The following is a 27,422-nucleotide window of genomic DNA, read 5'->3' on the forward strand; positions in this document are numbered from 1 at the left end:
GCAGCTTTATTACATCTGAATGTGAAACGGGCCCAGGACAGGGGTGGCTGGGTTTAGCGTCTGCCTGGTGTCCTGTGTAGCGTGTGACTTGCGTGTTTTGTCCATGTCTGGTGCAGTGTGACGATTCATTAAGGTGGCAGGTTCAACGTAAGCCTGGTTTGCTCAGCAGCGTTAGGCTGCAGGAACCTGGATGTACTAGAGGAATCGGGCATTAGCTACCCAAGCAAGAAAGGCTGCAGCACGAGGCTTGGAAGCTAAGACCTGCAAGATTTTAACTTCGCAATTTTAGACCTTGGAGCTCAGAAATGCTGCCCACAGTGCGACCTGGTGCCCTAAGGTTATGGGAAGAGAGGCACCAAGTGCCTAGACTGTGACCAAAGATTCATTTTAAATCATGCAGATGCTGCAGAGGCCCATCCGTCTCCTGCATGTGTCTTCGCCACGGGACTCAGGTTGTGTCAAGGCTAATGAGAAAAAAGAGACCCTCTGTGACCTGTAGAATTTGGGGTCCCTGCTGTTTCTAGGAGACAACAGCCCAATACAGAAAAAAGGGCTGACACCTTCAGGGAACATAAGAACATAGGCACGACCAGCCACACGGGGTCAGACCAATGTCCATTCAGCCCAGTGTCTTGTCCACCCACAGGGGCCACGGCCAGGTGCCCCAAAGGGAGGGAACACAACAGGGAATCATCAAGTGATCCCTCCCCTAACGTCACCCATTCCCAGCCTCTGACACACAGAGGCTATAGATGCCATCCCTGCCCATCCTAGCTAATAGCCACTGATGGACCTAACCATGAATTTATCTCGCTCTTTTTTGAACCCTGTTACAGTCTTGGACTTCACAAAATCCTCTGGCAAGGAGTTCCACAGATTAACACTGCTAACTAGTCATTTCATTTGGTGACTCCTAGTTTTTGTGTTATGACAAGAAGTAAATAAGTCTTCTTTATTCACTTCCTCCATACCTGTCATGATTTTATAGCCCTCTTAGTCTCCTCTTGTCTAAGCTGAAAAGTCCCAGTCTTATTAATCTCTCTTCGTGTGGCAGCCATTCCAAACACCTCCTCATTTTTGTTGCCTTTTTCTGAATTTTTCCCAATGCCAAGATATTTTTGAGATGAGATGACCACATGGGCACACAGAATTCCAGATGTGGGTGTGCCATGGATTTATAGAGAGGAAATAAACTATTCTCTGCCTTATTCTCTAGCTTTTCCTAAGAAGCCTAGGCAGAGTCACATTATACACAGGGGTGCCCAGAGCAGGAGACTGGGGCCCATCGCTCTACAGATGCTCAGTACCCAGCAGCCCCGAACGCCCCCAGCAGGGGTGAGTCAGGCTGCAGCTCCAGCAGGGCGTGGATCAGTCTAGGCTGTGTGTGCCGGGTCATCCATCGCTCTGATGGTGACGTAAAGACAATGGATAGGAGACACAGAGCTCGTGCGTGTGAGTGTCTGCTGCAGGCGTTCCCGTGCGACCCAGCAGAGAATTCTGCTGCCTGTCAGACTGTGGCTGGCAGAGCCGGACCCGGCCAGCGTAGTGGAGCATCACCAAAATCCACTAGCCAGAATGGCTCCAGCCCGACGCCGCGGGAAGACAGGTGATGAGGATGGCGACTTGGCCCAGGCCAGACTTGTGAGGAGCTCAGCAGTGTCCCCCTCCCCCTCGGGGCTCAGCGCTGCGGAGAGCCCAGCTCTGTCTCACCAAATCCTGCCAGGGCTGCGTGAAGCCAAGGCGCACGCACAGTGGGACGGACACAGGCCCCGGCAGAGGCACGGGCACGGCCCCAGCTGAACGCCAGTCGCGGGGTTCAGGGACCTCTCCTGTGGCTGGGACCAGGGCGAACGCATGGAGCTGGGGAGACGGTTTGGCTTAGGACTGACCTTGCCCCACAGCTCCATTGCTGGGCTGGGGGGCAGGAGAAAGCCGCCCCCTGCTGAACGCTGCAGAGGCCGGGTGCTGGGAGTGCAGGCAGAGGAACAGGGGAACCCAGGAAGACTGAGTTTGGAAACATGCAAAGTCGCTGGAGACAAAGCGCTGGGGGGAGGGAAACGTGCCCGGAACAGGCCGAAACACCTGGGAGCGAGTGCAGGGAACAGGCACGCGAGGGCAGCGAGAGCTGGGCAGGCTGGGCGGGCAGCACGACGTGGGGCGAGTCAATGGCCTTTCTCTAGATCGGGTTTTCTCAAACCGTTCCGCGGTGCACCGGTGCGTCACCAGCCGTCGGAGGTGTGCCGCGGAGAACAGCAGATTCAAAATGGCCGCCTTTTTTCTCAATAACTTTCCCCCTGACCCTTCCCCCCCCCCGGCAACCTTTTTTGGGGAGGGGGCTCAACAAAAATCCTTGGTGTTCCTCATTAAAAAAATCATCGTTTGGTGTTCCTCGGTCTTAAAACGTTTCAGAAACGCTGCTCTAGACGGCCCAGCCGTGCCATGTCGGGGGCTGTGACACTGTGCCCCCGGCACGGCAGAGCCAGAGAGACGGAGAAGGGCCCTGTGTATTTACAAGAAGGGCAACCCGCCTGCGACGGAGACGGGCTGCCTGGAAGCCTGGGGCATACGCGCGTCACCACAGCTGAGAGCGGGGGACGGGAGAATATTGGCAGGGCAGGAGAGGGGCCAGGGCAGCGCCGGGCGTGAAACAAGGAGGAAGGCCGTGAATGGAGAACCAGCCTGAGCATCTGAAAACTTCTCCCAAAGGCAAAACCTTTGTCCGTGGGGTCGTCTCCCGGAGGACGGGCAGGAAGCTTTGGGCCGGAGCGCAGGGCAGGGGCTGGAGGGAGCTCCAAGGTATTTCCTTGCATCTGTTGGGCCAAGGAAGCCGAAAGAAGCCGGGTGGCAAAGTGGGCGCTGGGCTCCGCTGCGGGTGTGGTGGCTGCCGGCCTCACCCCCAGACAGTCTCCTCAGGCCGTGGAGTCCTGGGTCACCAGGTTGAAGACGTTGCTCTCCATGGACAGCTGCCATTTGCCCCAGTTCCTCTGGATCTCGGCCTGCACCTAGGACAGCCCAGCGAGAGTGGCCCAGTCACCGGCGGCCTGCCCCACTCGCAGCCCCGCAACCCGCCGGAAGTGGAGGCCCGAGACCCCCCTTGGCTCAAGGACTCATTCAGGTTCCACCCGGGGCTTGGAGACCCCCCGGGGCGGGACGCCGGGGTCGTTTGTCTGCGGGCCAGTGGGAGGCAGCTTTTACGTCCAATCCGCGATCCCCAAGCCAGAGCCCAGCCCCCGTCACAGCTCTCGATCGCTGTAAGGCAGGAGGGGCCTGGGTCCAAGGGCACAATCCCTGCACTACTGCACGGGGGAGGCAAATCACAGCCTGACACAATGCAGCGCATGTGCACATCCATGAGTGTGCGCCGCACGAGTCTCTGTGCACGTGGAGGCGGGTGTGCTCAGGCGAGTGCAGGAGGGAAGTCACTCACCTCCCCATTCAGGAAGCAGTACAGCAGAGCCACCAGGAACCCCTGAAATGCCACGGGAGGGGAAGACATTTCAACAAACAAGCAAGTTGCTGCATTTCCACACCCTCCTGGAAAGCCCAGGCCAGAATCCCCCCAAGAGAGTTGTCTGTGGCCACGTAGGCCCGCTCGGAGCCCCGGACCTGCCCTGGGAGCCAATCAGCGATGCCCCTTCCTTGGGAATGGCCGGGGGACTGGACTCAGGACATGGTCATTGCAGGGGCGAGCAAGGAGCTCCGGGCTGGCAGACAGGGGTGTCTGGCGCACAGCAGCCTCTGGGGCGTCCCAAGGGCCAGCCGCCTGGCAGGTCTTCCCGTTGGATCCCAGAAGAGAAGGCTGCCCGGAGAGGGGCTATGGCCTTTGTCCTGTGGTCTAGGCCATGGGCCAGGGCCTCGTGCTTAGCAGCGGGGCTCTCTCCCTTTCGTCTCCCCAATTTATAAATGGCCCGTCCCTGTGCCTGGCGCCAGCGTGCGGAGTCACCCGGAAAGCATTTATGGAGTTGTGTGAGAATGCCGAGCTTAGCGCAGGCAGGAAGCGTGGCGCTGGGGGCCGGTGGGCGCGGGAGTCCCAGCTCGACAGGCCAGAGAAACGCAGGGACCACCTCTAGCACGGCCTGGCGCTCGCGCATCTTTTCTGTCGTAGGTGCCCAGCACGCAGGGCCGGACGGGGCAGCAATCCTCCGGCAGTTCAGCCAGGGCGGGGAGGCACGAGCCTGCAGGCCACCCCCCTTTGCAGATCAATGACCAGAAGGGGAAGTGGGGCCCCACCGGCCCAGGCTCCGCTCCTCTCAGCCATGTGGGCTCCCAACCGCATCTGAGCCCCTTCTAAGCACATTGTGATGGGCGTCTTATCGGCCTGGGAATCCTGCCTGTGGATAATGCCCCTGGCCTTGGTCTGCAACCCCCTGCGCGGGCCAGAAGCCAGCTCCATCCGAACCCAGCCCTGCCTCCAGGCATTCTGCACCCCTAGCATTGCGGCCAGGCGATGGACGCGAGACCCTTAACCTCCGGGTGCCGGGCTCAAGGCCCATGCACTGGCCCCTGGTGGAAGGGTCAGGACGCTGAGTCGTGCAGTCTGAGCTCAGATCTCAGGGGGACGTGTGGGGGTTTGGGCAAAAGCTGAGAATGGGCGACGGGGGAGGGGTCACGTGAGGATTGCCTGTTCTGGCCCCTCCCTCTGGGGCACCTGGCGTTGGCCGCTGCCGGCCGACAGGACACCGGGCTGGGCAGACCCCGTCTGGCCGCACCGATGCCTCGCCCAGTCTGGATGTTTGGTCGATGCTGACAAACCCCTGCGGAGGTTTAGCCCAAGAAGCTTGTTGCTGCGGTTTGGGCCCAGCTGCTCATAGGAGCATCGTGGAGTTCTCTGTCTGCCCCAGCAAGGAGAGATCCTGTTCCTTGGCCACATGGGGGTGAGGCTGCGGGACTCTGGGTAACGACCTGCGGAGGGCATCTTTGACACTGACTGGTTACAGCCTGGTTGTCAGTGCGACATGCAGCGAAAGGTGATGCTCATGGACAGTCAGACACCACGGCCGACTGTGTCCCACGCCCTTATTCTCTGTAAGGATATAGAAATGGGAGCCCGCTGCTTGGCTGTCAGTCCCCCCACCCTGTGTGGATGTGTGGGCAGGGCACAGGGTGCAAGGCCCTGCACGTGGGTGACACAGGGAGTGTGAATCTAGGCCCAGGTTGACAGCTGTGGCTTCTGTTATTGACCCTCCATCGCCCCCTCACTCCGGTACCTGGTAGGAGCCAAGAACCAGTTCGAAATAGAGCCTCGGCATGACGCCAATATGTTCGGGGAAGAGGGCGAACACCAAGTAGTGAACCCCAAAGAGGGGGATGAGGAGCAGCGTGGATTTCGCCAGTCTCCTGGAAAGGATCAACGTGACAGTCAGGCTTGGGTTCTGCAGGAGTCGCCAGGTTTGCATTGTCAGGGACTGAAAGTTGCACCCCCCCGCCTCCCCCAGGCCCGGTGACGGAGCTACCAGGAAAGCATGAAAACGGAATCGTGCCCTGGCCTGTCCGCACACCAGGTCTGCTGCACAACAGGTGTCCCTGGCAGCTGCAGGGGCGTGGCCAGGAGAAGCGTGCCAGGTGCTGGTCCCGGACATTAGCGAGCAAGGTGTGTCAGCCTCGGCAGGGTCAGTGCAGGGTGTGTAGCACAAGTAGGTACCACACATTTCATGGGACCGTTGACGTGGCCTGTTACCACCTCTCCAGTCACGGGGCGGGTACAACCGTGGGTGTTCGTGGGTTACAGATGGCTGCAAGAAGCCACAAATCCAATGTCTGCCCAATCCAGGATTTTGCGTCTCCAGCAGAGTTAGGAACGGACGCCCCGGGGCCACCTTTTCAAGGGGCTGGGCAGGGCTCCGTTCGGGAGGAGGGTTGAGTGGCTGGAACCCAGAGCCAGTACTTTGTGTGACGTGCCCACCCGCCAGGGACGGGATGTTTCTCTTTGATCATTTTCCTGGGGGACTTTGTTCAAGGGGGTGGGGATTGTCCGGTTGCACCCACAGAGTCGTCAGGGCCTTTCATGCCTGAGGTTCAACAAGGACAAGTGCAGAGTCCTGCCCTTGGGACGGAAGAACCCCAAGCATTGCTACAGGCTGGGGACCGACTGGCTAAGTAGCAGTTCTGCAGAAAGGGACCTGGGGGTTCCAGTGGAGGAGAAGCTGGAGATGAGTCAGCAGGGCGCCCTTGTAGCCAAGAGGGCTAATGGCATATTAGGGGGCATTAGGAGGAGCATTGCCAGCAGATCCAGAGGTGTCATTATTCCCCTTTGTTCAGCTCCGGTGAGGCCACATCTGGGGTATTGTGTCCAGTTCTGGGCCCCCCACTGCAGGAAGGACGTGGACGCATTGGAGAGGGGCCAGGGGAGGGCGACCGAAATGATGAGGGGGCTGGAGCCCGTGATTTACGAGGAGGGGCTGAGGGACTTGGGTTGTTCAGTCTGCAGAAGCGAAGAGCGAGGGGCAGGGCTCCCGCTAAGCTCCCCAGGTGACTAATGAGCCCTGTCCAGACCGACGCTCAGGGCTCCGTGCACCGACTAACCGGGTGCAGCAGATTCATCCCAAGGCGCTGGGCTGCTTCAGCCGAGAGGGAACGTTGGTGTGGGGGGAGAGGACTGGAGAGCAGCCTGCAGCTCCCTGAAGGGGGTTCCACGGAGGCCGTTCTCAGTGGGGCCGGTGGCAGATCGAGGAGCAAGGGGCTCGCGTTGCAGTGGGGGGTCTAGGTTGGGGATTAGGAAAACCTCTTTCCCTAGGGGGTGGGGAGGAACCGGGATGTGTTCCCTCGGGAGGGGGTGGAATCCCTGGAGGTTTCTGACACCCCCAAACCTCCCCCCATGCCCAGGCTCCTCATTTCCAGCCTCACATGCCAGAGCCCGCTGGGCTGATCGCATGGGGCTGGCCCTACTTGGGGCTGGGGCTGGACTCTGCCCGCCCTGGGAGTCTGTGAACTGTCGAACCTCCCTGTGGCTCAGGGCAGCTTTCAAACTGTGTTGCTCAAGTTTCTGCTGAGACTGATCCACGAGGGCCCCGCCGAAGAGCCTGGTTCTCTGAGCTGCTGAGCACAGACCTCTCCACCAAGCCCCTTTGGTTGGCACCGTACTGAGTCACCGCCACGCGGTGCCCTCTGCTCCGCCCGGGCCTGTGGCAGGAACGGCGGGAGCAGGTCCCCTCAGTCAGTTCTGATACAGGGTGGGGGCCTGTCGGTCAGTGAGCTTTGCAAAGCTCTGCAGGGCTCCCGGCTCCCATGTCAGTCCCACCCCGTCTGGCACCAGGCGCAACAGCCACTGGACTGGAGACACGCTCGTCCTTGGGAAGGACCGTGGCTGGTACAGGATGGGAATCACGTCTCCTGGGCCCAGGCCACTGCCATGGCCACCGTGCCAAGTTTACTTCTCCGGCCAGGAAGGCGCGAGCGCTGCTTACATGTATTGCTGCTTGTAGCTCTTGCCAGCGTCGGGGGATCGAATCTTCTGCACCAGCATCCGGATCACGTTCAGGAAAATGAGGAAGTTCGTCTTGCAGAGAGAAGAGAAGGTTTGTCTCTGCCTGGGACTGGACCCCCCACCCAATGACATTCCCGAACCTGCAGACCCACTGCCTCCAGCTCCCTGCCAGCCTCTTGGCCTCCCTCCCAGGGAGGCTGCCAGCCCCTCTCGCCCTGCCGCCACCGTGCGACCCCTCGGTGAGGCAGTACAACCCCCTGCGGCATACTCACAAAGATGGCAAAGAGAATGGGAGCCTTAATCAGCCACCAGTACAGACTGGCATAGTCGTCCCAGCACCTAGGGGAGACAGGGAAGCAACTCATCATGCCGGGGGTCCCAACAGCAGGGCACCCCGGGAGCATCCCAGAGCACTGGTACTCAGCAGGGCCAGATGCCTTGGGGTGCTGCCAATGAGCCACCTGTCAGTCACCAGCCCAAATCCAACCATGGGTCTGACAGCTCTCAGCCTTATTGCTCTTGGCGCACCGTGCTCTCCATGCACCTGTAAGTGCCTCCAAGCAGGGCCCATCTCTCACAGGGTGTGGGGGGAGGGTGCACATGTGTGTGCACATGTGTGTGCACATGTGCATCGTGCCTGCACACTGGGATGTGCACTGGAGCAGGAATGAGAGCTCCTGCAGTGGGAACCACAACTGCCCCCCACTGACAGTGCCTTTGGGAGTGGGGTCAGTGCGATCATCACACGGGCGGGGGGGGGGTTCAAAACTCGGACAGAGCAACGCACCCAAGCGAGTCTGCTAAAAGCCTCCCATTTTTGAGCTGATCTCAGGATTTCGGGGGGGGGCTCCCACTCATGATGGTGCTGTCGACACGCGAGCAGGCCCCCCCACCTGGCCCAGGAGAACCATGTCTGAGAGGCAAGAAAACGAAACACGCTGAGATGGGTGGGAGAGAGGGAAGGCGGGGCCTGAAATGAGCAGGGGGAGGGCCAGTGGGGTGGGCGTGGCCACTGCTAGCAATGGGCAGGGAGGTGGGCGTGGCCAGCGAGAGTCCCGTCGAAGCAGAGGTTCATGTGTGAAAAGGGAGCCCAGACCCCTCTGTCCTGCGCAGGGCTGACAGCACCGTGACCAGCCTCGCTGTGCACCCCTCGCGGAGGGTGGGGCAGCCACTGGTGCGGCAGCAGCCGGCGGGGCAGGCAGCGCGCCCAGTTGTACAGGCAGGGACAGGGCCACACAGGGAAGCCCCTTTACGCTGCCCTGGCGCTTTCGGGCCTTCTCGCACGGCTGGTGCATCATCGAGGGGCCGAAGTAAGAACCTGACACAGCAAACGGAAGCGTGTTCCCACGTTCGACCCAAAGGCTCTCGTCTCTTGCCAGCTGGGAGGCTGCCCCACTGGGCGCGTGTGTCCAGCGCTCCTGACTGGGCCCATGGGCACCACCCAGACAGAACCCCGCACATAACTTCGTGCTGGGAGCCAGTCTGCACAGCTCCGGGGACCCGCTTGCTCTGGAGAGGCAGGAGCCAGGGTGAAATGAGGCCAACTAATGCAGCCACGTTGGCTTCCCTGGTGCATCTGCACAGCAGCTGGCAGCAGCCTCCCAGCCTGGTTTTAACGAGCTTGGACCGGCATGGGATTGGGGCCTGGGGCCTGGGGCCTGGGGCTGGGCAGCTCACTCCCAGCGCAGTGCAGACAAGCTCAGCCGGACCAGGAGCTCAGGCGCCACGCTTGGAAGCCTTTGTGTGGTGTCTGAATGGCTGGTCAGTTCTGGGGGATGTTCCCTGAGAGCGGACGTCAGATGGAGCAGGATGCAGGGTGGGGTGTAGCGGCCGCTCTCCAGACCTGCAGCCGCTGTGTTGCTGATCCCAGGCCGGGACCTGAGCGCCTTGGGACGCAGGGGGTTAACACTGCCCCTACAAGGGGGGCGGATGTGCTGGTCTTACCCATGGTTGTCATACTGCAGCCGAGCGAAGACCCACAGGCTCACGACGAGCACAGGGACACCTGCGAACAGAGAGGCCTGTTGTTCTCCCATGACTGAGTCGGGAGCCGCCATGCCCGGCAGGGAAACATGCAGCTCTTCCATCTGCCCCTCTGCTCAGCACAGCCCTGGGGGAGCCACTGCCATGGCTGCCAGGGGGCGGATGCTGCAGGGAGGGACCCTACCCTGCTGGGAGCTTGCCCTCTGGCTGGGGGGGGCGCAGGATGGGACCTGGCAGGCGGGACGACATGGAGATATACACGCCTGCTGATGGCTGTGCCGACCGCGAGGAGCCGGCAGAAAAGGCGGCCACCAATTTAAAAGAAGCCGTGATGAATGAAAAGACTCATACAGGGCAGCATGGTCCAGTGGTTAGAGCAGGAAGCTGGCACTAGGGGGAGAAGTGTTGTCCTGTTGACTTGTCATTGCTGAACCACTCTGCGCCTGTCCTTCCACAAGGCGCCAAGCTCTGGCCCTGCAGGCAGCTCCTGCCTCTGATCCCAGCTGCTTTGTCTACACCTTTTATTAAAATCATTGACATTTTCATTCACCACGACCCAATTTTTAACGAAATATTTCAGCAACAATTGCTACCAAAGACGTTTGTGCCATTTGTGCATTGACAAGAAGTGGGCCCCATTTCAAACTCCCAGCAGTGAAACTAACTTTGGCATTTCAAATACTTGTGACATTTTCTCCCTCCCCATTCTTCCCCACCAGCTCCAGTCAGTGGGGCTGGCCACCCTCAACTAGCCCTATGAGAACAAGCAGTCAGCCGCTCCCAAAGGGCTGACTTTGCTGCCGCAGTTGCCAGATGGTTCACAAACATCTTTGCCCCAAAGATCCAGGTGAAATCTTGGCTCTATTGAAATCAGTGACGAGACACCAGCTCTTCCCTGTTAATTGCATGGTCTCCCCATTAACACCATCTCAACAGGGCATGTGAGGCATGACTGTTATCCATGTGCACAGGTCGGGGACAAAGGCCCAAGAACCCACACACTGCAGAGACCATGCAAGGAACTGAACTCAGCTGTCTGGAGTCTCACTGAATCAGCCCGTGCTATGCTACCTCTGGTGGAGCCTGTCTCACAAGGCAAGTGACACATTCAGTGGCAGGGCCACCGTTGGGAGAGAAACAGCCAAGAGATTTTAGCTCTTGGGGGGAAAACGTCAGGCTGATCCAAAAATGCAATTGAATTTTTTGGCAAATCGGACATTTAAAACCCTTGCTTGGGTGACATTCAAGGGTTCATTTCTTCCCAGGCTTTTATTTTGTTTGAGCCGAAAGAGACGGAGAAAATGGACTCGTTCGTGAGACGTGTCCACATTGCCAAATCGGCATTTTTCCCTTGGAGAAAAGGTTTGTGCAAAAGAAGTGCCAGGCTGGATGGTGCACACTCGATCTCTAGAACAGCGGCAGTTCACAGGGGAAGTTAGGGAGAAGTGGTCCATGGCCCACAGAAGCTGCAATCCCAGACCTGTGGAGGCACAAGTAAATACGGTGTGTGGGGGCCCACTGGGGCTAACCTGGTGGACTGGATCCAGCCCGCACACCAGTATTTGCCCACCCTGATCTAGGACCTCTGGCCTTTTTTTAGTGGCCCTTGCTACGGACATCCTGGGTTTCGTGGCTTTCATCAGCATTCCCTCTACTCACCCCAGCCGATGAGCGTGTACCACCAGAAATACCTCTTGTCAGAGGTGAAGGTGAACAGCAGCAGCGTCTGCAGGTACATCCCCTCCACAAGCAGCCAGTAGAAGTTGGCCAGCACCGCGTACTGGACGAAGGCCATGGCTGCTTTGCAATTCACCTAGCGAGGAAGGATGGAAAAGGATCCAAGGAGCTCGCCTTGGCACCTGTCCCCAGCAGGTCGATGCGGGAGCCCCATGCCGACCTTGGTCTTACCGTGGACATGGTGCAGTGGTCGATGGATGCGTCCGCGAAGAACACGGAGTCTTTGATGAACACGGCGGCCACCCGCAACACGAAGGAGGCGAAGAAGTGGGTGTGGATGGAATTCCGGGTGCAGTGAAGCTTCCTGTGGCCAAGAGGCAAAGCCAGGAAGGGGCTGGGGCTCCCGTTCTTTGTGGCAAACAGGTGTCTGGACTTGCCCTGGCCTTCAAACCTAAGGGCCAAATTCAGCCCCGCCTGCTGGAGCCCCAGGTGCGAATGGACCATGGGGAGCGACCGAGAGGGACACGCACAGGGGCCATTTCTTTGTGGATTTGAAGGCCCCCTGCATTGCACGGGCTGCTCCATTTCACCCCAGGCCCCTGGACTGCGCCTGAGGACGTCGGCTGGGCCAGAGCATTTCCGGCCTCAACACGGAGCAGCCGTGCGGCCCCCGCAGAGCCCTGGGAATGTACCTGGCAGTCCCCCCAGGCTGCACCCCTCCCCCGTTTCTCCACTCTGCCCGGGGAAATGTCCTTCTGACCCCAGATGCAGCAGGGCAGTTTGCCCCGGAGCAGGACCCAGGCCTCTGGGCAGAGGATTCTCTGAGCTCTGGCAGAGCCCTCGGGTGTCCTGTCGCCAGCTGAGCCACGCTGCATGAAGCCGGGCAGCTGTGGGCTGTGGCATGTGGGATGGGGAGGGGACGCTGCCTGGTCCCTGCAGGCGCCCAGCGGGAGCCGCAGACCTTGTGTGTCTCCTGGCCCCGGGCCCCAGCAGAGAGGAGACTTGCGCTGAGTCCTCCCAGGCCCGTCTCTGCTCCTCAGTGCTCTGAGCCAGGCTCTGCCCAGGCCCAGCGGTGCTGGCTCACAGCCCCAGTCCTTCCAGCGGAACCGAGGGACGGTCCATGGGAGTGTGGTGCCCCGCAAATCCTGGCACCACAGGCTGAGCCGCTGGGTCTGAGTGGGGGGCCCAGGCCTACCTGAAGCAGCAGAAGATGCTGATGGCCAGGAGCAGCGCAGCCAGGGAGGCGGAGTAGCCACAGGTATAAAGCACCTTGACGGTGGCAAAGTAGGCCCCCTGGAGGAGAAAGGCAGAGCTGCGTTCAGGCCCTGTGGCGGTGCCAGCAGTGGTGTGCACAGTAGGGCACAGCCGGGAGCACCGCTGACCCCTGGGGCTGGGACATGCTGCTGGCAGACTGTGGGACCTGTCACTCGCCTGCCATCATCCAGGAGGGCTCCAGGAGACCAGCCAGCTCCCTAAAACCTCCGGCAACCCACCCACCAGCCCCAGGGGCCAGGCCTACCTAGGGCTGCCAGGCACCAGTTTTCACCAGAACACCCAGTCACAAAGGGACCCTGGGGGCTCCAGTCAGCACTGCCGACCTACCATTAAGAGTCCTGATGGTGGTGCAGTGGGGCTAGGGCGCCTATCTGGTTCCACACAGCTCCTAGAAGCAGTCACCATGGCCCTGCGGCCCCATGGCACATGGTTCAGCCAGAGACTGGGAGGCTCTGTACACTGGTCCAACAGAGTGCCAGCCCCACAGCTCCTATTGGCTGGGAATTGCAACCAATGGGAGCTGCAGGGGTCAATGCCTGGAGATTCCCTGGCCAAACCATGAACCTAGGCGCTGCAGGGACCTGATGACCACTTCCTAGGAGTTGTAGTAAGTGCTGCCGGGAACCTGCACTCCAACTCCCTAGGGGGATACCAACACCCGCCCTACTCCCCAGCAGAGCCCTGCCCCCAGTGGGGATACCAGCCTCCGTCCTGCTCCCCAGTGCTCCCCTGCCCCCAGTGGGGATACCAGCCTCCGTCCTGCTCCCCAGCAGAGCCCTGCCCCCAGTGGGGATACCAGCCTCCATCCTTCTCCCCAGTGCTCCCCTGCCCCCAGTGGGGATACCAGCCTCTGTCCTGCTCCCCAGTGCAGCCCTGCCCCCAGTGGGGATACCAGCCTCCGTCCTGCTCCCCAGTGCAGCCCTGCCCCCAGTGGGGATACCAGCCTCTGTCCTGCTCCCCAGTGCAGCCCTGCCCCCAGTGGGGATACCAGCCTCCGTCCTGCTCCCCAGTGCAGCCCTGCCCCCAGTGGGGATACCAGCCTCCGTCCTGCTCCCCAGTGCAGCCCTGCCCCCAGTGGGGATACCAGCCTCCGTCCTGCTCCCCAGTGCAGCCCTGCCCCCAGTGGGGATACCAGCCTCCGTCCTGCTCCCCAGTGCAGCCCTGCCCCCAGTGGGGATACCAGCCTCCGTCCTTCTCCCCAGTGCTCCCCTGCCCCCAGTGGGGATACCAGCCTCCATCCCACTCCCCAGTGCCCCCCTGTCCGTAGTGGGGATACCAGCCTCCGTCCTGCTCCCCAGTGCTCCCCTGCCCCCAGTGGGGATACCAGCCTCCGTCCTTCTCCCCAGTGCTCCCCTGCCCCCAGTGGGGATACCAGCCCCCGCCCCACTCCCCAGTGCAGCCCTGCCCCCAGTGGGGATTCCAGCCCCCGCTCCGGCCACACTTGCCTTGGCTTCAGTGTCCTTATTGCTGGATGGTTCGGTGTCCTTATTGCTGCCGTCCAGCTCGCAGGCCTGGCTGTAGGGGGGGCTGGGTCTGCTCCAGCCGGACTCCGTGCAGTTCCGGTGTATCAAAGCTGCAGCGTCAAAGTGAAACTCTTACTAAGGCCTTGACCCTCCCTCCCCCCAGTTTCCAGGCCAACACCCCAGCTCCTGCCCTGGTTCCAGTGGTGTCATCTGAGCCCCTTGCTGCTGCTCCACCAGCCCCTGAGACTTGATGCTGCCCGGAGTGGCTGCCCCTCTGTGGTGGGCGGGAGGGGACTTGCTGCCACTCGTGCCCAGTGGTGCCCTGCCATGGGCAATTCTCTGTTCAGAGCTGCCTTCCCCAGGGGCATCCGTGGAGCTGAGCCCATGGGGCAAGGCACCATTGCAAGGGGGGTAGTGGCCTGGATCCATGGGGCAGGACATCAGCCTACAGGAGGCCCCAGACCACTCGGCGCTGGCCAAACCCTGCTCCAGCTGATGGCACCAGGTGCAGCAGAGCCAACGTGAGAGCTATTGGGAACCCCCCGAGTGAAAGAACTAGACTGGAGATCGTCACTCGCCTCCCTGTCCAGCAGCTTGGCGCTCTCCCCAGCCGCTGCCTGGCTTAGCCCCAGCACATGTGGCAGCAGGCGCAGCTCCTGCCGGCCACGTGGTCTCGGCCCCAGAGGCTGCTAAGAGTCTCACCCCGTCTCCAGCTCAGCATCTTCCCAGCCCATGCTCTGCCCCCAGGCCCACGTTCTCAGATCCCCTGGGCCTCGTTCCGCGCTCTGCCCATGTGACCGCTTGCCCCTGTGTGCGTGGCAACCGCCGTGGCCTGGCTTGGCTGCAGCCAGAGCCCCCTACGGGAAGCAGCTTTGAAACACTCCTCCGCCCCGCCCACGCATCTCCGGCACGTCCCAGAGACATCAGCCTCCTTTCACTGGGGTGGCAGCTGAGGCCAGAGCTGGGAAAGTGACTCCTCACGGTCACCCCGCAGCTGAGCCAGGAATAGAGCTCTGGCCTGCTGGGCCCCAGGCCAATGTTCGCTCCACTAGGCCTTACTGCTGTCTACACGTAGCTGGCATAAGGGGTTGCCCAGGGCACTGCTGCCCCTCGGTGCGGTTGCCCAGAGCCGGAGAGCCACACTGTGCCAGAGACACAGGCACCGCACCAGGCTGAGGGGGTGTGGAAGAGCTTTGCTCTCTGGCGGCCTTTACATCTGACCCGCTTGCCCCCAGCTGGCTCTGATGGAGGTGCTGGGAGTGGCCTCCTTCAGCCCTGCCTCATGAGGCGGGTGGCATTGCGAGGGGTGCCCAGACAGGTGCAGGGAGTTTGGGTGGCACTGCGAGGGCCCGGCGCAGCTGGCAGCCTCTCCATCAGGCGCTGCCAGTGTCCAGCTCCCAATGGTGCACAGCACCCGAGTGCACATGACTTGCCTCCACGGGGGACTCCGTCCCAGGACACCCTGGGTACGTCTAAACTACATGCCTCTGTCGACGGAGCCATGTCGATTTGTTTGTTCAGCAAAGGCAAATGAAGCCGCGATTTAAATGATCGCGGCTTCATTTACATTTACATGGCTGCCGCGCTGAGCCGACAAACAGCTGATGAGCTGTTTGTCGGCTCACACTCTAGTCTGGACGTTCCCCCTGTCGACATCAAAGCCCTTTGTCGGCAGCCCCGGTAAACCTCATCCCACGAGGAATAACGGGGCTGCCGACAAAGGGCTTTGGTGTCGGCAGGGGAGTGTCCAGACTAGCGCGCTGAGCGGACAAACAGCTGATCAGCTCAGCGCGGCAGACATGTAAATGTAAATGAAGCTGCGATCATTTAAATCGCGGCTTCATTTGCCTTTGCCTATGTGTCTAATCTACATGCCTCTGCCGACAGAGCCATGTAGTCTAGACACAGCCCCTCTGCTGACCCTGCTGCAAGCCCGGTGCCCAGTCTCCCGTCTCGCACGCTGCCCAGAAGGCAGGCAGAGGCACTGCCCAGGGACGGCGACTCCTCCGGGAGGGCAGACAGCCCCTTTCCAGCGGGACAGAGATCCCACGCCTGCACCAGGGTGAAAGACAGCGCCGTGCAGCTGCTGCAGACTCAGGGAGCCAGAGCTGAGGGCGGGGCGAGGGATGCTGGAGGGCACAGGGAGTGTCTCTGCTGAGGGGGGTGATTGCTGGAGGAGTCCCGCCCGCCCCAAGAGCCGTAGGAGCCGGCTCGGCTAGAAACGAGCAAACCAGGGATCTGTGCGTTCTGGGGCAAAAGCAAAACCATTTTCTTGGGGCCTGCATGGAACGTTTCATTCCATCGGAAACAGCAGCAGCCCAGGCAAAACTTTCTGGCTTTTAAAATTACCCCCCCCCCCCCCCCCCCCCCCGGCCCCGATTTGGCTCAGAGTCCCCTGACGTGTTTTGAGCAGTTCTCCTTGCTGACAGCGATTCCCCAGCGAGGGGCTGGGGTGGGGAACCAGCTCATGGAGCGCAGGGGCTGCACGGGGCCTGGCCCCTGGGCTAGGGGCTGCACGGGGCCTGGCCCCTGGGCTGGAGGCTGCAGGGGCCCAGCACTGCACCTTCAGATCTCTTGAACATCTGCAGGAACTCCGGACAGGGCACAGCTCGGGACTGGCCCGGGGACGCTGCCGGCCAGCAGCTGATGCCGTCCCACTCGGTCAGGCAGCCTGGAGAGCCAAGGGCAGCGTTAATTAGGGGGGAAGGGCAAGCCGTCAGGTGCCCTCTGGACAGCGGCAGCCTGCTCTGACAAGGACCAGGCAGGTCACCCCCAGCGAGTGCTGCTCCCAGCCACAGCTGCCTTCTCCCAGCCTGGGCTGACTCTCTGTGCGCCAGCAAAGGAGACATTTTGCCCCCGAACCTCAGTGAGGTTGAGGGTGAGGAATAAAACCGTCGCTGCGTCAGCTGCTCTCGCTCGAGGCGAAAGCCGCGGCCGGGGCCGGGGAGGCGTCTGCCCGCGTGCGGGGAAGCTGCCCTGTAGCAAGCTAGTCTGCATGTGAGCCCTACGGCTCCTTCCCCATCCATGCAGCCCCTCGCCCCCTGGGAATTAGTGGGCTCACAGCACAGAGGGTGCAGCAGGGTCTCCACCCTGTGGAAGCCAAGGTCCCTTTTTGCATTTTGCAATCCAGGAGCTACCTAAAGCCAAACAGCCTTGCCCTGCCTCCTAGGCCCCACCCCTCACTGTCACCAGGCCAGGGCAGGGGTTGGGGTGCAGGCTCTGGTCTTGGGCCGAGGGGTTTGGAATGTGGGAGGGGCAGGAAGTTGGGGGCGGGGCTCAGCCAGCGGCCCTGGCACCTAGTGATGCTGGAACCTCGCTCACCTTTCCAGCTGGAAGGCCCTGGGGACTCACTGCTTTGGTTTTCACTCCTGATTGCTTCCAGACACCCAGCCTGCTGTTCCTGGAAACGCAGCAGGAGGGAGCACTCCGAGTGGGTCGCCTGCACCTGCAGGAGGAAACGGGACGACTCAGAACACGGGGCAGTGAGGGGCTCTCTCTCTCAGGACAAAATATTCCCGTGTGAAATCTGGCCGCCAGCCCCAGCCCAGGAGGCCTCACCGTTTGCTGCCTTTTATTTGGTTTTGCCAAATTCCCTTTGCTTTAGGATTTTTGCTGGGGAAGAGTGTCAAAGAATACAGCAGCCACTCTCTACAGTCCTCTGAGGGCGCGACGCTTAAGAGAACGAGGAGCAGCCCTGTGGCACCTTGCAGATTAACATGGGCAAAACCCACTTCCTCAAATGCATGGAGTGGAAATCACAGATCAGCACGAACAGCCTAGGCCCTAGCGCCTGAATCAAAGGGAGCGACCCGCAGAGAGAAATGGCCGAGTTGCAATTTATTTGCAAACTTGACACTGTTAATTTGGGGTGGAACAGGGCCTGAGAATGGCTGGCTCACTACAGAACCCATCTGCCCTCTCTTGGTATTCACACCCCCTCACCGCCCGTGGGGAACAGGCCACATCCACCCGATCATCATGCACAGACTAACAGGACCACCCCTCTGACACTGTGGGTAGGGGGTCTCCTCTGAGAGCCCCGAGGCCATGCAAAGGACCTGTGCTTTCAAGATGGAGCCTTCAAAGCCCCTGCCAGGGGAACCGGAGGGGTGGGGATTCAAACAAGATATCAAAGACAGAAAACAGCTGTTAGGGCGTGTCTCTTGGATTCCTCTCTCAGCCAGGCAGCCTTGGTCCTGGCAGTAGATTTCCTGGCCCTTGGTCCTGTCTGGTTTAACAGGTTTGAAGAGGAGACGCAGGGTGGTTGTAGGAAGGCAAAACCTTCCTTAGTCCAAGCCAACTCAGGTCAAAGACGTCTCTGGGGTGCAGGCCCAGGGAGTTCATTCACGTTTCAGGCTCTGTCATCTGGACAAGTGCTGAATGGCCAGGACAGCGAGGCCACTGGGAGACGCTCAGACACGGCTGGATTTCAGGGTCATTGCAGGGAACTCCGCTGGTGGCAGATTTTTTAAAGAACGGGACAGTTATAAACCTGTAATGAGACTGGGCTGTTCTGTAGCCTCCTGCACCCTCAGCCTCCCAGAGCAACTCACAGACTGCCCCATGCCAGAGCAGAGCGCCGGGGGCAGGTAGCAGGCAGGCACTCCGCCGTTAGGAGATGCCCATTCAGCCTTGTCACGTTACTGAATTTGAGGGGAGCAGCCAGGTCGCTGCTGCACCCATAGGTGGGGGTGTTGGCCCCAAAAATGGTATAAAAGGGGCCGTGTGGGGTGTTGAATAGAAGCTCACTGTCTGCTAATCCTATGTACGCTAGTCATGTGATTGTATAATGTCTGTGTGTAGTTAGGGATCTGTAATCTGTGTGGATACTGAATATTTCTCTGAATGTGGTTGAGCAGTGGGCAGAGCCCAGCCTGTGGACATGCTAATTAGCGAGGCCCTGTGGGACAATGGCACTCGATGGGCCAAGGACACACCTAAAGAATGAGGGCTGACACCTGAGGGCTGCCAGCAGGGAACACAGGGATTGGCCGCTGGCCAGGTGACCTAGTGCAGCCAAGAAGAGACCAGGAAAGAGGGATAAAGAGGCCATGTGGCGGACTCCATCTTGGGACTCAGCTCAGCACTTCATCCCAGAGGCAGCAATGCAGGGATCGAAGGGCTGGAAAGACCTGTGGACCCAGCCTGATCCTAGCATGTGCAACAAGGACTTTTAAGCCAGCAGCTGTAACATCTCTGCGGGTATGTCTACACTACCCCGCTAGTTCGAACTAGCGGGGTAATGTATGCATACCGCACTTGCTAATGAAGCCCGGGATTTGAATTTCCCGGGCTTCATTAGCATAAGCGGGGAGCCGCCATTTTTAAATCCCCGCTGCTTCGAACCCCGTGTAGCGCGGCTACACGGGGCTCGAACTAGGTAGTTCGGACTAGGGTGCCTATTCCGAACTACCGGTACTCCTCGGGATGGGTGGATTGGGTTCGAAGCAGCGGGGATTTAAAAATGGCGGCTCCCCGCTTATGCTAATGAAGCCCGGGAAATTCAAATCCCGGGCTTCATTAGCAAGTGCGGTATGCATACATTACCCCGCTAGTTCGAACTAGCGGGGTAGTGTAGACATACCCTGCTAGAGCCTGCATCGAGGACTGGGAGATTCGGTGCATGTAACGTTCTATTCCTTTAATAACCTGACTCTCATGCTTTTCTTTCTCGTAGCAATAAACCTTTCGTTGTTAGATGCTAAAGGATTGGCCCAGCATGATTTGTGGGTAAGGTCCAGGGGGTAAATTGACCAGGGATCTGTGGCTGGTTTCTTGGAACCGGACAGGACTTGTTCGGGGTAGGTGGGATTGGGTGCTAGGACCCCTCACCTGTGTATGAGGCCCGGGGCCATCTGGGGCACGGATATTGCTGGGATGTCGGAGGGATTTTGCTCGGGAGGCTTCAGGCAGGCTGCCAAAGTGCTCTGTGAGACTGGTTTGTGGCCTGTTTGGAGAGGTCTCCAGTCTGAGGGCTGTAAGGAGCCCCGGATTTGAGCAATTCGCCCTGAGCGAACGCCCTCAGCTGTGCCCAGACACGGCCCGGTCTGTCACAAGCCCCCTTGGGCACATGCATCACGGCACCCGCTCTATTAACACGATCCCCCTGCTTCTCCCTGGCCATTGCACAGCTGGAGAACGGAAGTGCCAGAAGAGTGAGGCCAATGTCTGAGAAAGGCCCAAGAATTCTGCATGCGCAGCCACAGACCCCAGCTCAGGCCCGGTGTTCCCGAGGCTCTAAGCATCCACAGCGCCCACTGATGTCAGAGGGGGAGGCCAGCATGGTTGCCGCTTGGGAAATCAATGGTCAGGTGTCTCCAGCTGGGTGACCAGATTAGCTCTGCCATGTCTCAGGGGAGGGTCAATGTGGCTCAGAGCATGAGGCACTGAGATACTATGGTAACAATAATAACGGCGGTACCTGAGCGAGAGAGAGAAACACGCACAAGGCGGGGCGGGGGGGGAGATGGGTGAATTGGGGGAGAGAGAGGTGGGTGTCTGGGGGGAGAGGGATGGGTGGATTGGGGGAGAGAGGTGGGTGTCTGGGGGGAGAGGGATGGGTGGATTGGGGGAGAGAGGTGGGTGTCTGGGGGGAGAGGGATGGGTGGATTGGGGGAGAGAGGTGGGTGTCTGGGGGGAGAGGGATGGGTGGATTGGGGGAGAGAGGTGGGTGTCTGGGGGGGAGAGGGATGGGTGGATTGGGGGAGAGAGGTGGGTGTCTGGGGGGGAGAGGGATGGGTGAATTGGGGGAGAGAAGTGGGTGTCTGGGGGGGAGAGGGATGGGTGGATTGGGGGAGAGAGGTGGGTGTCTGGGGGGGAGAGGGATGGGTGAATTGGGGGAGAGAGAGGTGGGTGTCTGGGGGGAGAGGGATGGGTGGATTGGGGGAGAGAGGTGGGTGTCTGGGGGGAGAGGGATGGGTGGATTGGGGGAGAGAGGTGGGTGTCTGGGGGGAGAGGGATGGGTGGATTGGGGGAGAGAGGTGGGTGTCTGGGGGGAGAGGGATGGGTGGATTGGGGGAGAGAGGTGGGTGTCTGGGGGGGAGAGGGATGGGTGGATTGGGGGAGAGAGGTGGGTGTCTGGGGGGGAGAGGGATGGGTGAATTGGGGGAGAGAAGTGGGTGTCTGGGGGGGAGAGGGATGGGTGGATTGGGGGAGAGAGGTGGGTGTCTGGGGGGGAGAGGGATGGGTGAATTGGGGGAGAGAGAGGTGGGTGTCTGGGGGGAGAGGGATGGGTGGATTGGGGGAGAGAGGTGGGTGTCTGGGGGGAGAGGGATGGGTGGATTGGGGGAGAGAGGTGGGTGTCTGGGGGGGAGAGGGATGGGTGGATTGGGGGAGAGAGAGGTGGGTGTCTGGGGGAGAGGGATGGGTGGATTGGGGGAGAGAGAGGTGGGTGTCTGGGGGGAGAGGGATGGGTGGATTGGGGGAGAGAGGTGGGTGTCTGGGGGGGAGAGGGATGGGTGGATTGGGGGAGAGAGAGGTGGGTGTCTGGGGGGAGAGGGATGGGTGGATTGGGGGAGAGAGGTGGGTGTCTGGGGGGGAGAGGGATGGGTGGATTGGGGGAGAGAAGTGGGTGTCTGGGGGGGAGAGGGATGGGTGGATTGGGGGAGAGAAGTGGGTGTCTGGGGGGGAGAGGGATGGGTGGATTGGGGGAGAGAGAGGTGGGTGTCTGGGGGGAGAGGGATGGGTGGATTGGGGGAGAGAGGTGGGTGTCTGGGGGGGAGAGGGATGGGTGGATTGGGGGAGAGAGAGGTGGGTGTCTGGGGGGAGAGGGATGGGTGGATTGGGGGAGAGAAGTGGGTGTCTGGGGGGGAGAGGGATGGGTGGATTGGGGGAGAGAAGTGGGTGTCTGGGGGGGAGAGGGACGGGTGGATTGGGGGAGAGAAGTGGGTGTCTGGGGGGGAGAGGGATGGGTGGATTGGAGGAGAGAGAGGTGGGTGTCTGGGGGGAGAGGGATGGGTGGATTGGGGGAGAGAGGTGGGTGTCTGGGGGGAGAGGGATGGGTGGATTGGGGGAGAGAGAGGTGGGTGTCTGGGGGGGAGAGGGATGGGTGGATTGGGGGAGAGAGGTGGGTGTCTGGGGGGGAGAGGGATGGGTGGATTGGGGGAGAGAGAGGTGGGTGTCTGGGGGGAGAGGGATGGGTGGATTGGGGGAGAGAGGTGGGTGTCTGGGGGGGAGAGGGATGGGTGGATTGGGGGAGAGAGAGGTGGGTGTCTGGGGGGAGAGGGATGGGTGGATTGGGGGAGAGAAGTGGGTGTCTGGGGGGAGAGGGATGGGTGGATTGGGGGAGAGAGAGGTGGGTGTCTGGGGGGAGAGGGATGGGTGGATTGGGGGAGAGAGAGGTGTGTGTCTGGGGGGGAGAGGGATGGGTGGATTGGGGGAGAGAGAGGTGGGTGTCTGGGGGGGAGAGGGATGGGTGGATTGGGGGAGAGAGAGGTGGGTGTCTGGGGGGAGAGGGATGGGTGGATTGGGGGAGAGAGGTGGGTGTCTGGGGGGGAGAGGGATGGGTGGATTGGGGGAGAGAGAGGTGGGTGTCTGGGGGGAGAGGGATGGGTGGATTGGGGGAGAGAGGTGGGTGTCTGGGGGGGAGAGGGATGGGTGGATTGGGGGAGAGAGAGGTGGGTGTCTGGTGGACAGAGGGATGGGTGGATTGGGGGAGAGAGAGGTGGGTGTCTGGGGGTAGAGGGATGGGTGGATTGGGGGAGAGAGAGGTGGGTGTCTGGTGGACAGTGGGATGGGTGGATTGGGGGAGAGAGAGGTGGGTGTCTGGGGGGGAGAGGGATGGGTGGATTGGGGGAGAGAGGTGGGTGTCTGGGGGGGAGAGGGATGGGTGGATTGGGGGAGAGAGAGGTGGGTGTCTGGTGGACAGAGGGATGGGTGGATTGGGGGAGAGAGAGGTGGGTGTCTGGTGGACAGAGGGATGGGTGGATTGGGGGAGAGAAGTGGGTGTCTGGGGGGGAGAGGGATGGGTGGATTGGGGGAGAGAGAGGTGGGAGTCTGGGGGGAGAGGGATGGGTGGATTGGGGGAGAGAGAGGTGGGTGTCTGGTGGACAGAGGGATGGGTGGATTGGGGGAGAGAGGTGGGTGTCTGGGGGGGAGAGGGATGGGTGGATTGGGGGAGAGAGGTGGGTGTCTGGGGGGGAGAGGGATGGGTGGATTGGGGGAAAGAAGTGGGTGTCTGGGGGGGAGAGGGATGGGTGGATTTGGGGAGAGAGAGGTGGGTGTCTGGGGGGAGAGGGATGGGTGGATTGGGGGAGAGAGGTGGGTGTCTGGGGTGGAGAGGGATGGGTGGATTGGGGGAGAGAGGTGGGTGTCTGGGGGGGAGAGGGATGGGTGGATTGGGGGAGAGAAGTGGGTGTCTGGGGGGGAGAGGGATGGGTGGATTGGGGGAGAGAGAGGTGGGTGTCTGGGGGGAGAGGGATGGGTGGATTGGGGGAGAGAGGTGGGTGTCTGGGGGGGAGAGGGATGGGTGGATTGGGGGAGAGAAGTGGGTGTCTGGGGGGGAGAGGGATGGGTGGATTGGGGGAGAGAGGTGGGTGTCTGGGGGGAGAGGGATGGGTGGATTGGGGGAGAGAGGTGGGTGTCTGGGGGGGAGAGGGATGGGTGGATTGGGGGAGAGAGAGGTGGGTGTCTGGGGGGAGAGGGATGGGTGGATTGGGGGAGAGAGGTGGGTGTCTGGGGGGGAGAGGGATGGGTGGATTGGGGGAGAGAGGTGGGTGTCTGGGGGGGAGAGGGATGGGTGGATTGGGGGAGAGAGAGGTGGGTGTCTGGGGGGAGAGGGATGGGTGGATTGGGGGAGAGAGAGGTGGGTGTCTGGGGGGGAGAGGGATGGGTGGATTGGGGGAGAGAGAGGTGGGTGTCTGTGGGGGAGAGGGATGGGTAGATTGGGGGAGAGAGAGGTGGGTGTCTGGGGGGGAGAGGGATGGGTAGATTGGGGGAGAGAGAGGTGGGTGTCTGGGGGGGAGAGGGATGGGTGGATTGGGGGAGAGAGAGGTGGGTGTCTGGGGGGAGAGGGATGGGTGGATTGGGGGAGAGAGGTGGGTGTCTGGGGGGGAGAGGGATGGGTGGATTGGGGGAGAGAGAGGTGGGTGTCTGGGGGGAGAGGGATGGGTGGATTGGGGGAGAGAGGTGGGTGTCTGGGGGGGAGAGGGATGGGTGGATTGGGGGAGAGAGAGGTGGGTGTCTGGGGGGGAGAGGGATGGGTGGATTGGGGGAGAGAGGTGGGTGTCTGGGGGGGAGAGGTGAAACGAGGTGTACCGGTAGTTCGGAATAGGCACCCTAGTCCGAACTACCTAGTTCGAGCCCCGTGTAGCCGCGCTGCACGGGGTTCGAACCAGCGGGGATTTAAAAATGGCGGCTCCCCGCTTATGCAAATGAAGCCCGGGAAATTCAAATCCCGGGCTTCATTTGCAAGTGCGGTATGCCTACATTACCCTCCTAGTTCGAACTAGCGGGGTAGTGTAGACATACCCTCTGAGCCGCTCTAGGAAAGCCTCTTCACCCGGACACAGAACACTCCAGACTCCTGCAGACACACAACAGGCTTCCCACTCAAAGCCACGGGCCCCAGCATGGTACTTCACAAACAAAGCAATTCCCATGCCAAAGCTTGGCTGCCATTGAGGTTGCTGTGAGCAGCCCAAGAGCAGACGCGGGGACCATGGAGCACAGCCATGAACCCCTCACACAGGAAAGACTAAGGACGTCATCATGGTCCGTCCCCCAGTCTCACACTGGCCTTAGCCTCCAGGTCACACACAGACACTTTCTCACGGAGCAGCGCCCAGACACCCTTAACTCTGCCCATGCATCTTCCCTAGTCGTTTATGGGAAGATCCAGCTTCCACTTCAGTCAATGCCAAAGCTTTGCTGATTGATGGGAGTTGGGCCAGTCATTAGACCCGTGTGTTTATAGCACAGCAGATGTGGATTGCTGACTACATGATTAGCTGCATCGCCTTGGCCCAGGATGTCATCGTGTGAGCCAGCCCCCCGCATAGAGCTTCCAGTCTATGACTGGTTCTATAGCATCCAGTTTCCTCATCCTTACGTCCCATGCGATTCCCGCTTTTCCATAGAAGCCATCATTGTATGTTTGTGACGTAGTGGAGGGGGGGGGCTGTCCACTCCCGTGGCCCTGGATGCACCCTGGTTTTGCTTTCACTGGTAGTGGGGGGGGGATGGATCTCTGAGGGGAGGCACGTAGGCCATGGCCCAGCCGGCCTGGCATCTGGGCTAGGTGGAGGAATCTGAACAAGCTGCCTGGGGGCCAAGTGACCAGTTGCTGGGAGTGTGGGTCACTCTCGGCTGGGCTGGGAGGCGTGAGGATGTTTTGGACCAAGGAAGGGGATGCAGCCCCGAGAGGAATGAGGCTCTGCCCTGGCTCCCGGGCTCACATCGATCCTAAGCGGCGCCGTGTCCCCAAGAACCACTAACCCTTCTGTTCTACCTGCCGCTGAGGACGGGGGTGCAGGGCCGGGGGCCCCCACTGCACCGTCACAGTGCCTGGGAGAGCTCTGTCACTGCTCGTTATGTGTCTAATTAGCGGTGCAGGGGGCACTTTGCTCCGTGGGAAGAGGCTGCAGGGCTGGGTGCTGTCAGGAACGCCAGTGCTCTGAGGGGCACAGCAGGCGGGCGGGCTGGCGGGACCCCCCTGCGCCAGGCACTCTGACGGCACCAAGAGCCCCCACTGGAGACCGCAGTTCCCCTCAGTGCCCTTCCCGCCCCTCCAGCCCCGCCCGCTGGGGGCTTAGCGTGGGGGGCAGAACACGCCGCCTGGCTCTGCCCTCCCCTCCAGCCCCGGGCTGCGGCACCAGGCAGAGCTGGGAGGCAGCAGCAGGGCAGCCAGCTGGGGGCAAGAAGGGTGATTGCTCGGCCTGGCAAGTCACCAGCACTTCTGCAGCAGCCAGGGTTCCGGCCCTTTAAATCACCGCCGGAGCCCCGCAGGGCCAGGCAGCTGAGAGCGGGACAGGGGGGGTTCGGCCCCCAGTCCCACTCCTTCCACCCGAGGCCAGGGGCCCGGGGCCAAGGCCCCCCTCACCTTGCCTAAGACCCCGCAAAGTCTGTTGCTAGCCCTGCCAGGGATGCCGTCGCTGCTGCCATGGCTGCCCTGTGGCAGAACGCAGCCCCAGGGCTCCCATCCACCACTGCCCCTTCCTGTGCCCTGTGGGCCGGCGCTGGCCCATGGGGGGCGCTGCACGTACCTGTGTGAGCGGGATTGCTGCCAGCAGGAGCAGCCGCCACCAGATCCCAAGGAGCTGCCATGTCCCCTGCATCTCTGGAGCTGGAAGCTGCTTCTCCCTCTGCCGCTGAGTGTCAGTGGTGAGCCAGGGGATCTGTCCAGCCCCTCTTCCGTAGTCCTGCTCCTTCTCCGATGGGATCCACTGAGACCAGAGCACTGAGACCAGAGCTCCCCCTGCACCCTCCCTCTGTGCTCAGCTCCCCCTGCACCCTCCCTCTGTGCTCAGCTCCCCCTGCACCCTCCCTGCACACTCAGCTCCCCCTGCACCCTCCCTGTGCGCTCAGCTCCCCCTGCGCCCTCCCTGCACACTCAGCTCCCCCTGCACCCTCCCTGTGCGCTCAGCTCCCCCTGCACCCTCCCTCTGTGCTCAGCTCCCCCTGCACCCTCCCTGCACACTCAGCTCCCCCTGCACCCTCCCTGTGCGCTCAGCTCCCCCTGCGCCCTCCCTGCACACTCAGCTCCCCCTGCACCCTCCCTCTGTGCTCAGCTCCCCCTGCACCCTCCCTGCACACTCAGCTCCCCCTGCACCCTCCCTGTGCTCCCAGCTCCCCCTGCACCCTCCCTGTGCTCCCAGCTCCCCCTGCACTCTCCCTGTGTGCTCAGTTCCCCCTGCACCCTCCCTGCACGCTCAGCTCCCCCTGCACTCTCCCTGTGTGCTCAGCTCCCCCTGCACCCTCCCTGCACGCTCAGCTCCCCCTGCACCGTCCCTGCACGCTCAGCTCCCCCTGCACCCTCCCTGTGCTCCCAGCTCCCCCTGCACCCTCCCTGTGCTCCCAGCTCCCCCTGCACCCTCCCTGCACGCTCAGCTCCCCCTGCGCCCTCCCTGCACACTCAGCTCCCCCTGCACCCTCCCTGTGCTCCCAGCTCCCCCTGCACCCTCCCTGCACACTCAGCTCCCCCTGCACCCTCCCTGTGCTCCCAGCTCCCCCTGCACTCTCCCTGTGTGCTCAGCTCCCCCTGCACCCTCCCTGTGCTCCCAGCTCCCCCTGCACTCTCCCTGTGTGCTCAGCTCCCCCTGCACCCTCCCTGCACGCTCAGCTCCCCCTGCACTCTCCCTGTGTGCTCAGCTCCCCCTGCACCCTCCCTGCACGCTCAGCTCCCCCTGCACTCTCCCTGTGCGCTCAGCTCCCCCTGCACTCTCCCTGTGCGCTCAGCTCCCCCTGCACTCTCCCTGTGCGCTCAACTCCCCCTGCACCCTCCCTGCATGCTCAGCTCCCCCTGCACCCTCCCTGCACGCTCAGCTCCCCCTACGCCCTCCCTGTGCGCTCAGCTCCCCCTACGCCCTCCCTGCACGCTCAGCTCCCCCTGCGCCCTCCCTGCACGCTCAGCTCCCCCTGCGCCCTCCCTGCATGCTCAACTCCCC

General features: G+C 61.4%; 1 protein-coding gene across 1 annotated transcript; it reads right to left on the bottom strand.

Moving 5' to 3' along the window:
• On the bottom strand, nt 1-26,211 carry LOC102458121 (vasoactive intestinal polypeptide receptor 1-like). The gene is made up of 13 exons (XM_075911505.1): nt 26,022-26,211; nt 17,143-17,266; nt 16,385-16,492; nt 13,804-13,931; nt 12,279-12,376; nt 11,315-11,447; nt 11,066-11,219; nt 9,368-9,428; nt 7,696-7,762; nt 7,404-7,495; nt 5,208-5,337; nt 3,428-3,469; nt 1-3,002 (listed from the first exon to the last, which is right to left on the bottom strand). Exons 1-13 carry the CDS (start codon nt 26,091-26,093, stop codon nt 2,910-2,912), a joined length of 1,302 nt encoding a protein of 433 aa, XP_075767620.1. The 5' UTR covers nt 26,094-26,211; the 3' UTR covers nt 1-2,909.
• Nucleotides 26,212-27,422: the final 1,211 nt, after the last annotated feature.

The sequence above is a fragment of the Pelodiscus sinensis genome, chromosome 29, assembly GCF_049634645.1.
Source record: "Pelodiscus sinensis isolate JC-2024 chromosome 29, ASM4963464v1, whole genome shotgun sequence".
NCBI classification, from domain to species: domain Eukaryota; kingdom Metazoa; phylum Chordata; order Testudines; family Trionychidae; genus Pelodiscus; species Pelodiscus sinensis.

What these genes read in the sequence shown, in the direction of transcription:
- LOC102458121 (XM_075911505.1), bottom strand. Translation starts at nt 26,093, where the DNA reads ATGCAGGGGACATGGCAGCTCCTTGGGATCTGGTGGCGGCTGCTCCTG. An exon ending in ATAAGGACACTGAAGCCAAG is followed by an intron (nt 12,377 to 13,803) that starts GCAAGTGTGGCC and finishes TTTCTCCTCCAG; the next exon opens with GGGGCCTACTTTGCCACCGT. An exon ending in TGGTTCTTGGCTCCTACCAG is followed by an intron (nt 3,470 to 5,207) that starts GTACCGGAGTGA and finishes GTGGCATTTCAG; the next exon opens with GGGTTCCTGGTGGCTCTGCT.